Below are 12,179 nucleotides of genomic sequence, written 5' to 3'. Positions count from 1 at the left end.
CCTTCCCTGGATGAAGTTTGGTGTCAAAGATGAAGAAACTCCAGTGAATGGTTCTTGAGGTATCTCGCTGACAAGCATAACCTGCAGGTTAATATGCTGAAATCTTCAAAGTGTCTCTGTGACCTTGAAAAATAAGTGAAGGTCAAAATAAAAGCTTGGTTTCAAATATGAAGAAAATCCAGTGAACGGTTCTTGAGCTAGCTTAACATGCAGGTTTACGTGCTGAAATCTTCAAAGTGTCGCCATGACCTTGAAAATTATGTGAAGGTCACCAAAATTGACTGGGCCCTGCGCCTTACCTAGATAAAGCTTGGTTTCAAATATGAAGAAAATCCAGTGAACGGTTCTTGAGATAGCTTAACATGCAGGTTTACATGCTGAAATCTTCAAAGTGTCGACATGACCTTGAAAGTTATGTGAAGGTCACCAAAATCGACTGGGCCCTGCGCCTTCCCTAGATAAAGCTTTGTATTGAATACAGTTTTATAACCCATGCACCTTTCCCACTTGGGTTTGTGGGAAACAAAATGTTTTGGGAAACTCAAATAGAAAAGTAAACTAAGTGTTAGAACAACAATATACATGTTTAATTCTCTAAGGTCTCCATAATCCAATCACTGATCATTCACACTCTAATAACCATCAACAGTATCACAAACCCTGTGCAGTTTACTCATCAGTACTTGTTCAGTATTCATGAAATATCATCATAAAGTATTCATTCTTTAAGTATTCATGAAGAATCCTTTTGGAAATATTCATTATGAATCATTATGAATCCATTCCAAAATATTGAAGAATCTGTATGGAATTATTCCAGAAGGATTCTCATGGAAGTGTTCATGAAGAATTCTGATGAAATATTTACAAAGAGTTCTTACTGAAGTTTTTTGCTGTATTTATGAAATCTTTATGAAGTATTTATGAAGAATCCATAAAGCAATCATGGCAACTCCTTATAAGATACTCAGAAAGAATCCTTTTAAGGTATTCATGAAGAATCTTTAATGAATTATTCATGAATCCTCTTAATATTCAATGAGTATCTCAATGAATCAAGAAAATTATAAATTATTCATGAAGTATTATTCTGTGGGAAGTATTTTTAAAGTATCCTTTACAATATACTAAGTACCCTTCTTGACAAGTATTTCTTAGTATAATTTCATATGAAGCATGAATTCATGAACCATCCATCTCCATCAAGTATGTGTCCTCCACAAAGCATCCATCAAGAATACTGTTGCCCTAGGTTACACCAGTCACATTACTCCAGCTGCCATTCCTGGAAAAAGTCATTTCCTTTATTGTCCACCACAATGAATGCTGGGAAATTCTCCACCTCCACTCGCCATATTGCCTCCATACCTGCAAAACAACCACGGTGGATTACTGCCAAATGAAAACTTTCATAGATACTTTTGCCTTGACAAAACCAATTGCGTAGATTGATGCTCATGCTGTTGATCACTGGATTGTCTGGTCCTGACTCCTGATTATTTACAGACAGTCGCAATATAGCTGTGCAATATTGCTGTGTGTGGCGTTAGATAACAAACCAAATAACCAGCTTTGACAAAAATGTCAAATGCTCACAAAAGATAACACTGCCATAAACCCCAAAATCCCTTGGCTTGTCAGTCCTTTCAAGTAGCATTTAAGTCATTCTCACACTCACTCACATCAACTCACACTTTATCAAGCATATCAAGCAGGCAATTAATGATTATCCTCCCCTTTTAGACTGACTGAGTTTGGTTTTACGCCGCTAGAGGCAATGTCACAGGCCCATGTATACTCCAAGTGGCTTCTGTGTACAACCTTCTAGAGGCAAGGCACAGGTATAAGTGGCTCTGTGTACAACCTTCTAACAAGGCGGTACCCAGTAGGCTATAGTCTTCCATTTTCTCACGTCATACTGAGCAAGACTTCTGTCATTACTCTACCTTTGTTTTGGGAAAGGGGTTAACAACTTACCAAGTTCAGGATATTCAAGGACTTCGACATTCTTGATACAGTTCTGGGCCAAAATGGCTGCTGGACCCCCGATGGATCCCAGGTAGAACCCTCCATGGGTCTTGCATGCTTTAGTTACCTGTATGAACATTCAGGTGTGAACATAGAGTTTAGTTATCTGAGTGAACACAGAGTTTAGTTATCTGTGTGAACATAGAGTTTAGTTATCTGTGTGAACATAGAGTTTAGTTATCTGTGTGAACATAGAGTTTAGTTATCTGTGTGAACATAGAGTTTAGTTATCTGTGTGAACATAGAGTTTAGTATCTGAGTCTGAGTTTAGTTATCTGTGTGAACATAGAGTTTAGTTATCTGAGTGAACATAGAGTTTAGTTATCTGAGTGAACATAGAGTTTAGTTATCTGAGTGAACATAGAGTTTAGTTATCTGAGTGAACACAGAGTTTAGTTATCTGTGTGAACATAGAGTTTAGTTATCTGTGTGAACATAGAGTTTAGTTATCTGAGTGAACACAGAGTTTAGATATCTGTGTGAACATAGAGTTTAGTTATCTGTGTGAACATAGAGTTTAGTTATCTGTGTGAACATAGAGTTTAGTCATCTGAGTGAACACAGAGTTTAGTTATCTGTGTGAACGTAGAGTTTAGTTATCTGTGTAGGTTGGTTATCTTCGTGGAGATGGAAATAGGCAACCTATGTGGACATGGAGTTTGGTTACCTGTGTGGACACTCTTCCAACGCTGGTTGTTAGATATAGAAACTTAAGTATGCCAGTAAGGAGAAATACTTTTGGCCGTAAGGAGAAATACTTTTGGCCTTCTTGATGATGAACTAGACAATAAGCAATTGTAACTTGAAAAGTTTGTCCAATCAACTTCATTGAGATAGATAAATCCATTTCCAATTCCTGAAGGTTATTTTAAGAATCAAACGGTAAATTCCCTATCCCTCCGAACTCACCTGGCGACTCCGGTTGCCCTTGGCCAACATGACCTTGCTTCCCCAGCAGCCTGGAACGAGTTCACATAGGAGTCCATCCTGCCCGCTGTCGTGGGTCCAAACGATCCACTTGCATATCCCTGGATGAGAGAATATAAATGTCTGGTTCAAACATATTATGTGTTTGTTGTTTAATGACAAAATACTCCAGTTGTGCTACTTGTTTCTGCACAAGCATAGTGCTGATGAATTGAGTCAGTCAGTCAGTCAGTCAGTCTCAGTCAGTGAGTGAGTGAGTTAGTATGGTTTTACGCTGCTTTTAACAATATTCCAGCAATATCACGGCGGGGACACCAGAAATAGGCTTTACACATTTTACCAATATGGGGAATAAAAAAACCAAATCTTCGAGCGAACACTTTAAACACTAGGCTGTCCCACCGGCCCCTGAAAAATTGAGATGAAATCTTGGTTTCAAAACTTTCAGTCTGGAGAATGAAGACTGGAGCATTGATACAAATGATTGGATGAAGAATCAGTTAACACCTGTTTCTACCACTTCTCAACTGGACTGCTACACATACTGTTAAATAGGCATCAATCTTTTATGTACATTCAATATATACTTTGTGTATTTCTCGCAATAATTTCCAGAGATAACAGAGAAGGGAACAACAAGAATAGAATCCATACATATTGTACCCAAATTGGGATTCGAACCCAGGTCACGATGCAACAAAATTATCCCTAGATTTGTGCAATGATACCACTCATGGTCAATATTGCAGAGTTATCCCCCCTTACCTCAGGTGTTTTGGCAGGCCCAGCATAGTACACAGGGTGGTCCTTCATATACTGGGGCATCTCTTCCCCCTTGTCTAACCTCTCCTGCAGCTTGGCGTGGGCGATGTCCCTCGCAACCACCAGCGTCCCTGTCAGCGTCAGACGAGTTTTGATTGGACACTGGTTAAGTTGTTGCAGCACCTCGCTCATTGGTCGGTTCAGATCAACCTGGGATACAAGATGATCAATACAGGGTTCGACACTAAGGCACATCCACACGACACATTGTCCAGCAAATGGCTGGTCCAGTCTAGTTAAATTCATGTCTGGATAGCCCAACTGGTTGTGTAGATTGTTAATGAATGCTGTTTCAAATCACTGTATTTGATTCGTTTTTAAAAATCTTCCATGCGTCATCTATTATAATGACTATTACAAAGGTGAGGTAAGGTGAAATTGGGTTTAACGTCGTGCTTGAGAATATTCCGCTCATATGACGACGTGCATGCGAGTGTATGTGTATGTGCGGCTGCTTGTACTAGCCCAGACTGAAGCTGGTTTTATAGTGCTAGTTCACTGAGATTCCATGCCGCAGTGAAGCATGAATACCCCACTCAGAAACAGTATACTGACTCCGAGCCGACCAGTCCTTGTTGTACCCATTAATGTCGAGCACCAGGCAGGGACCAACAAGTACCATATTTTAACGTCTTTTGGTATGACGCGGTCGGGGATCAAACCCACGACCTTACTATTACAAAGACTGTTATTAAGCTTATTCAAGTGTAAAAAAGACAATAAAAGCTACTGTTTAATGATAAACGTTCTTCAGAAAATCAAAAGTTAAGGTATACAGTATTCATAATATACAAAAGAAAGCAACAATTATCACATAGTTTAGTGTTTAATATACTTTGTTCTTCTAGTATGTACTATAATCCTGCTGATAATAAAAATAAGCTTGTTTTGTCTTCCAACAGTATGATCTAGTTGACATTAGGTCAGGTCTAGTAAATTTAAAGACCCACCAGTCCACTAGTCTAGTAGCAACAAATGTTAACCCCGAACCCTCCAATATAGTCACTGGGACATAAGTCTTTTATTCAACATTCAAAGGTAATCACCTAAATAACATAAGTTGTCACAATTTTTGTTGGGTTTCATGTTCAGTATCAGGCTGCTGACACAATTAATGCAAAATAAGTTACCTTTCACCAAAAAACTAGCCCCAAACTGAACATGGGCATGGTTACACAAGGAATGAGCAAGTATGATTTTACGCCGATTTTAGCAATATCACGGCAGGGGGCACCAAAAATGGGCGTGGTTACACAAGGAATGAGCAAGTATGATTTTACGCCGATTTTAGCAATATCACGGCGGGGCGACACCAGAAATGGGCGTGGTTACACAAGGATAATTGATATGCTTGAAATGAGACTCAGCCATACTCATTATCCTGCATTGTTGGTTTTCCATTTATTGATTTAACTGACATTTTGAAATTATATTTCATTAAGTAATTTGCCATTAGAGATCCCCAGCAGTTTTAAAACTTTTTCATTTGAGGCGTGACCTCTATTCTGACCTGCTACATATTTATCGTCGATTCTGTGTTTACAATGGTTTAATGTGTAATCAATCTGAAAAGCCCCATGGTCAGATCAACAATTTTACATGAATTTAGATATTCATTACAGTAATATCCTCTTGTGCAATGAGAAGGCAGTGAGGATCAAGGACAGACAACTCTGATTGGTAACCAAGGGCAGTGGCTGCTCTGCCGGTAAAGAGGCACATTTTGGGTTCTGTGATCAAAGTGTAAAATATGATGAGTCAGGATATCAGGAAAACAAATACATTTTTTTCTTAATTTTTCAGTTATTGGTAGATTTATAAGAACACATATAGTTTTGTGTTTGATTTATGTTGTTTAACGCCACACTCACCAATATTCCAGCTATAAGGGGGCGGTCTGTAAATAATCAAGTCTGGACCAGACAATCCAGTGATTCAACAGCGTGAGCATCGATCTGCACAACTGGGATACGATGAAATGTATCAACCAGGTCAGCAAGCCTGAACACCTGACAGCATTCGTCGCCTCTTACGTCAAGCATGGGTTGCTGAAAACCAGTTCTAACCCGGATCTTCACAGGTATTTGTGTTTGAGTTGAGCCATCTGGTACAATATGTTACCTGCACAACCTCTCCTCCCAGGTCCTCTGCCTCCACCTCAGGAAGATACTTGATGGGATCAGTCTCCAGCTGTTCCAGAAACACGCCCTCTTCTGTTATTTTGCCAAGTGCCTAAAGAAGAAGCCATCTTGCTAAAATATGTTGAGGATACTTTCTGAGAAATAGAAAATCTGACTGAATGTGGTTCCATCAACGACAAGCCAGTGGGACTCAAAAGAGGATTCGAACTTAGGTCTCACGCGTTAAACACTTTAGCCACCTCGCTACCTAACCAACCCAACTAACAAGCCTTACCTGTCTGTCTGCTGAACACGACACCCCTATGCCCACAGGGCAGGAAGCTCCATGTCTCGGTAGGCGGATGACTCGCACATCATGACAGAAATATTTGCCGCCAAACTGAGCACCAATCCCCATTTTCTGAGTCAGTTTGTGGATTTGCTGCTCCAGTTCAAGGTCACGAAAAGCTCTGCCATGGTCATTGCCTGATAAATGAAAAACATGTGAGTCAGTATGGTTTAACTCAAACAGTATGGTTTGGTTTAAACAAGGTTTTGGTTTGAAATCTTCATCTAGTGGGATGACCTGGAACCTCCAAAATTTGTTACCAAAAGTTCACAGGCCACACAAAGCTACAGAACAATGTTATCCCTATAACGTATCATTACCTGAAGAGGGGAGAGTATCCAGGTATCGTGTGGAGGCCAGTTTGACGGTCTTCAGTGTGAGCTCTGCTGACGTTCCTCCAATCACGATGGCCAGATGATAGGGAGGGCAGGCAGCTGTACCTAATGTCTGCCAAAAGAAAAAGGAGAGTATTTGTTGCACTAAGTTACCAAAAATCATGATCCTTCCCTCCAGCTTGTCAAGTTTTAAGAAGTCTCTCATTAAGTCCTTGTACAATTTTTCATGACCCTTACCAAAAAGATGAAGCGCCATTGCCTGTGCTTTTTTGGTCAAACGAATCAGATGCTAATTCCCAGGTTAACTAAATTTTAATTTTCAGCACGTCACTAAAGATATAAACTTTGCCAGCTGGATGAAAATATACATGATTTTGAAAGAATGCAGGAAACACATGTTCTTTCAAACATGTCAAACCTCGCACCTATAACTGTTGAGGCATCAATGAACATTTCTCACATATATTGATTACTGACCTTAATTTTTTCATCTACAAACTTCATAAGTCTTTCAGGATTCAGCAATGCCTTTGTTTGTTGATAGAGAAATGTCTTGTTGGCCGAGCCACCTCCCTTGGCCATAAACAGGAAGTCATACTGAGAGGAATCTGTGGCGTACAGCTCGATCTGGGCAGGAAGGTTTGTCTTCGTGTTGACCTCTTTAAACATGTCCAGTGGTGCCACCTAGGAGGAGATTCATGCGAGAGTGCAAGGGATAAGTGTTTCAGAACCTATGGCACTATCATAAAAAGCTCAGGGCATGTTTAAGGCAAACTGAGAAGTAACCAAAAATTCCCTGTTAATAGTTAATCAATACACAGTCCATCACAGTTCAATTATTACCTGGGAATACCTGAGGTTCCTCTTGGTGTAAGTGTTGTATACCCCTCTTGAAAGAGCATCCTCATCCCTCCCCTCTGTCCACACATACTGACCTTTCTTACCTGGAGGAAAACAATGAAAGACATCACCATGATGGCCTTAGCAAAACTCTGCTGCAAGACTAAAGACATAATCATGTTTAACATATACTCATAGAAACAAATAAGGGAACACATGAAAGTACAAGTGTTCCTTTATCTATTTCCAGAATTTCACTCACAGTGCAATACATACCTTGTGAAGAAACCTGGAAAAGAATAAAGGAACACTTGTACTTTCATGTGTTCCCTTATTTGTTTCCATGAGTATATGTCATATTTTTGGATTACACTTTCTCGATAAAGTACTGATTCTAGTCCTTTTGTTCAGTTGAGTCCCATCCAGGATTCGAACTCAAACACTGAGAGTCACTTAATTAAGAACACTGTTCACATTATTCACAATAACAGTACTAGCAGTCCTCAAAACAGACAGGCACAAACACACGGACACAGGGAATAACTACATGAGAGTTTGTGGTACAAGGGAGATAACTCTTAATCTGTTCAATATCCCAAGTACCCCAAATGCTATTCATATTTGATTTGTATACATCTACCATGACAATGGAAAGAGTACACCAATTCATTCCACTCATATTTTCTTCAGCAATGATTCAAAATAACAGCAGAGTCAAGATATGAGTAATCAAATGATGCTGCTCGTTGAAACCCTACCCTGGAACAGTGAAGTTATTACTGAGATTGGAAAATTGAATACCTACCAATGCAGATAGCTGTTCCTGTATCTTGGCAACCAGGCAGCACCATCCCAGCTGCAACATTTGCATTCTTCAACAGTTCCAGAGCCACAAACTTGTCGTTACTGGAGGCGTCAGGATCTTTTAGGATATTTGACAGTTGCTGGAAAACAAAACACAAAACAGACCATTAGTTAGTCAGATCTCGCTGCAGAGGCACCACACCAATGGAGCAAAATACAGTCAAATCCCGATGAGTCGAATGCCGCTGTCTCGAATATTATGCAAAACTCAAAAGTACCTGTCGGTCCTGACCATTCACTGTTATAGTTGTCATCATTTGAATACCGGTTACACGAATTCGTCTCATAAATACACACGATGACTCGAGAAGGAAATTTGGTCCCATGAGATTCAAACAACAGCAATCTTGTATACATAAGCCGAAGTCAGTCAATGAGAAATTGTCTGGTGTAGCAAACTGATCCAATTAACAAACCAGCGCGGCTCACACCTTTCCGCCATTGACGGGTGAGTTCAAAAGGCAGATTAGTGATTTTACGGAAATTACTGTCTGTGCTAATCAGACTGGAACTGATAAGGTGTCCCTATTAGTGATATGGAAATCATTAGATAAACAAATGCTTAGGCAGAGGAATTAGGACTGGATCATCTTTTTTTCTACCCTCATAGACATACCTATGTCTCGAATACATCGATAAGTCGAATTTATTACTTGATCCCCAGCGATTCGACTCATCGGGATTTGACTGTATCTGAATAAATTATAAAAAGTTGAAGTAGTGATGATCTGTGTCCTTGTCCACAAAGACAAGGGATGGGAGGGGCACCATTGACCCTTTCCCTGAAGGTGCCAGAATTCAGTGAACAGAGTTATGTCCCTTGTGCATACCAAGAACTTATCATTGTGATTATGTTAGATGAAATCTACCATGTAGAAATGTAAAAACTGTACAAAAACATCAAAAAAAGAAATCAGATAAAATTATGAAACAGAAATATTGTTGTGATCATATCACCTGGAGATGTCCGGGTCGAAGGAGATGAGAAATGTCAATCATGGCATTCTCTGCCAGCAAGGTCAAGGCTTCAGGTTGTATGTGAAGAACCTTCCTTCCCTTCACATCAAACGTCGATACATAGTCGCCTACAAGGACGAAAACATTGACATTGTCACCACATACAAATAACATGTAGAATGACAAAATGTCCATGATTGGAGGGGACATGTAAAAGACATTGCTCAATTCAATCATGAGAATTTATGTAAAAAAATAAAAGAGTTTGTGTCAGTGTTTTGGAATATACCCATTCTGAGAACCTGTTGAAGCAAATTCATTTCAACTGTCTGAACTTCATTAGAATGAAAGTCTTTCTAGTTTTAATCTATTCTTAGCAATACTCTCTCAGTCTGTGGATTCTTCATCTGTTGATAATTCTGAGTACCAGGAGTGGTGTTGTTTTTTTCTGTTAATTTAGACTACCCTTGGAAACTGACAACCAAACAGATAAATTCAAATCTAATATGACAAATACAAATTTTGAAGACAAAACAGTCAATTTTTCCATGCGGCATATGCTCTCTTCCCAGTGGACAAAATTGAAAAAAGAATTATTTTTTTTCAAAACAAACCTGATAACTTTTTCCATGGGACTTCTGCTTTCTTCTCATGTTCAAAGATATCCTGGTAGAAGAATGGCTTGACGTCGGCAGCCGCTGCTGCTTGTACACCACTCGTCTGTACCTGTCGCAGTTGGTTTTGAATAACATGCCACGCCCCCTGCAGGGCACGACCTCTGACCCCTGACCCAAGCATCTGAAAACAAAAAGCCCATCGATAAATGTTATTCAGTGTATGAATTCAATGAGTGAATTAGGCTGAAAACAGGGTTGTAGGCTTGGGCTGCATCCTTATCTGTCAAATGTATGTCATTTTATTATGATGAACACCCTGGTCCTGAGGGGGGCCAATTTTTAGCCCTATTTCTATAGCACTAAAATATCCATCCAAATATATTTTTCTTCACAATGACAATATTTTGCGATGCACTGTATCACTCAAAATCAGATGAAAGTGAAGTACAGCATGAGGCAGTCTCAGTTTTGGGTTGAGAAAAATGGACTTGTCCATCGTTTAGAGTACCATCATATGTCTGAATTTGGACTTTGTTTATGTACCTCAGGTACATATCTGTAGTAACCATGCCAACAATGACACCTTCAGCAATAATGTGGGAAAGCCAAACTGAAGTACACATGTACTGGCATTAATGATCTAGTTCAGTGCAGATTTATATGTAAAGCATCACTGCAATATGATAATGTCACTTTAGTCAAAGTCTCACGATATAAGTAGAAGGAAACTGAATATCCATCATCTTAACCACAATCAGTTTTTGAGTTGACAATTGGGGGTTGAGGATTGTGCAAGGGCATTGGTGGTGTCATGGAATCCTTGATGTTTTTCTCTAATACATAAATCTGACAACAAAACATTTTTAACATTTCTTTCTTTCATCAAGGGCTAAACAGTGAATCAGTAGTGCAGCACGGGTACTACAGATGTGTACCCCAAGTACTTTTCTGTATACTGAAACATACAACCCACATATTGTTCTTAAATAAGTCCAAACATATGATATGATAATAAACAAGAGAATAACGCAGTCAATCTGTTCTCGACTTGGAGATTCTCAAACAAAGTTGTAACATCGCATAAGTAATTACACGTGCAAGATACGAATAGTTATTGTATTTCATCGGACTTATTACACTAAAAACATCTAATCTGTGACTGCATTAAACGTTCTTGCTTATCGACAGCAATCTTAATAAACTACCTTCGCACACTAAGTCTTGTCCTTGATCGAAAATTGATTGAAGGGAGGCAACTCCACATGAAGGTCAAAATCATAATCTGTCAGAAAAAATACATAGGCCAAAGCCCTGACGATCATATAACACGAGTAAGATTTTTTTTGAATCATAATCTGGGTTTTTTTATTCGCCAGTTTTAACAATGACTGACAGGAAATAACTAACGTCATACTTGCTCCGATCCTATAAATATTTACTGCGGTCTTTTAATGTTTACTGGATTCCAAGTGCGCGTTTCTTATAAACAGCTGTCAGACGGATATATAAGCCGATTATGAGGATTTAAATAGATAGGACTTGAATTGCTGTAACATGTAAGTGGTCAAACATTGTTGTCTGACTAAGACAACAACGCGAAGAATGTATTATCTCAGAAGTCCAGTACAATGCTAAAATTTACGGTTGCCACAAGCACAGACTCGCATAATAGGACCGAATGCATTGTAAATATGAGACTTCCAGGATGTATAATATGGAACTGTCTGCATCAAAATCAGTTACGTTCTATGTACGTGGATAAAAGTATTTCTGTCTAGATCTGTCATTAATAATGTCAACTAGGCTGATCATTTGAAAGATTTAAAAATTGAAAGTTATTCCTTCACATTGTCTATCTTATCCAAAATAATCTATACAAATGTAAAATTGTCGTGGCAGTGAATTATTAAGTTATGTTCATATTAAGCAGTTTGCAGATACAGTATAAAAAATTAAAATTTATGATATATATCGTGACATGCCTAGTACAGCTCAGAGATGTAATGACAGCTTTATCATGTTTATTCCTTTGAAATGGGTATACATAACATGAAAACTTACAGTGTCGAATATTTTTATTCAGCATTTGATCGTGTAATACAGAAGAGACATGTCAGGAAACCTGTCAGTTGTGGCTTTTGAGGGTGAGCTGAATGGCATCATAAGAGAGGTGAGACACTGATTTTAGATTTTGTCATTTTGTTTTGGAATTGTTTGCAGGTATTATCAGGAAATCCTTAAATCATCCGCCCATGTGAATATGGCCTCAAACTACCCAAGGACAATGAGGAAGGGTCTTGTCTTGACCGTTGGACCCCTT

The 12,179-nt window shown here is 38.9% G+C and overlaps 2 protein-coding genes across 2 annotated transcripts in view; one reads left to right on the top strand and one right to left on the bottom strand.

The window, feature by feature from the left end:
* Nucleotides 1-568: 568 nt before the first annotated feature.
* On the bottom strand, nucleotides 569-11,120 carry LOC124273506 (fumarate hydratase class I, aerobic-like). Its single transcript, XM_046708770.1, is given in 14 exon segments — nucleotides 569-1,368; nucleotides 1,978-2,095; nucleotides 2,938-2,981; nucleotides 2,984-3,056; nucleotides 3,721-3,927; nucleotides 5,899-6,009; nucleotides 6,193-6,383; nucleotides 6,567-6,693; nucleotides 7,059-7,265; nucleotides 7,425-7,525; nucleotides 8,227-8,365; nucleotides 9,243-9,370; nucleotides 9,857-10,040; nucleotides 11,065-11,120. Coding segments are annotated over 13 exon segments (1,731 nt in total). The 5' UTR covers nucleotides 11,065-11,120; the 3' UTR covers nucleotides 569-1,267.
* Nucleotides 11,121-11,323: 203 nt separating this feature from the next.
* Nucleotides 11,324-12,179, top strand: part of LOC124273485 (lisH domain-containing protein ARMC9-like) — a 39,902-nt gene continuing 39,046 nt past the window's right edge. Inside the window, exons 1-2 of the mRNA XM_046708754.1 lie at nucleotides 11,324-11,415; nucleotides 11,943-12,029. Coding sequence (XP_046564710.1) covers nucleotides 11,970-12,029 — 60 coding nt within the window. The 5' untranslated portion in view covers nucleotides 11,324-11,415; nucleotides 11,943-11,969. The remainder of the gene's footprint in view (nucleotides 11,416-11,942; nucleotides 12,030-12,179) is intronic.

The sequence above is a fragment of the Haliotis rubra genome, unplaced genomic scaffold (assembly GCF_003918875.1).
Source record: "Haliotis rubra isolate DU_JTF1 unplaced genomic scaffold, ASM391887v1 Scf181, whole genome shotgun sequence".
Taxonomy (NCBI): Eukaryota; Metazoa; Mollusca; class Gastropoda; order Lepetellida; family Haliotidae; genus Haliotis; species Haliotis rubra.
The sequence above is the reverse complement of the archived record's forward strand: the minus strand, read 5'-3'. Positions and strand labels throughout refer to the sequence as shown.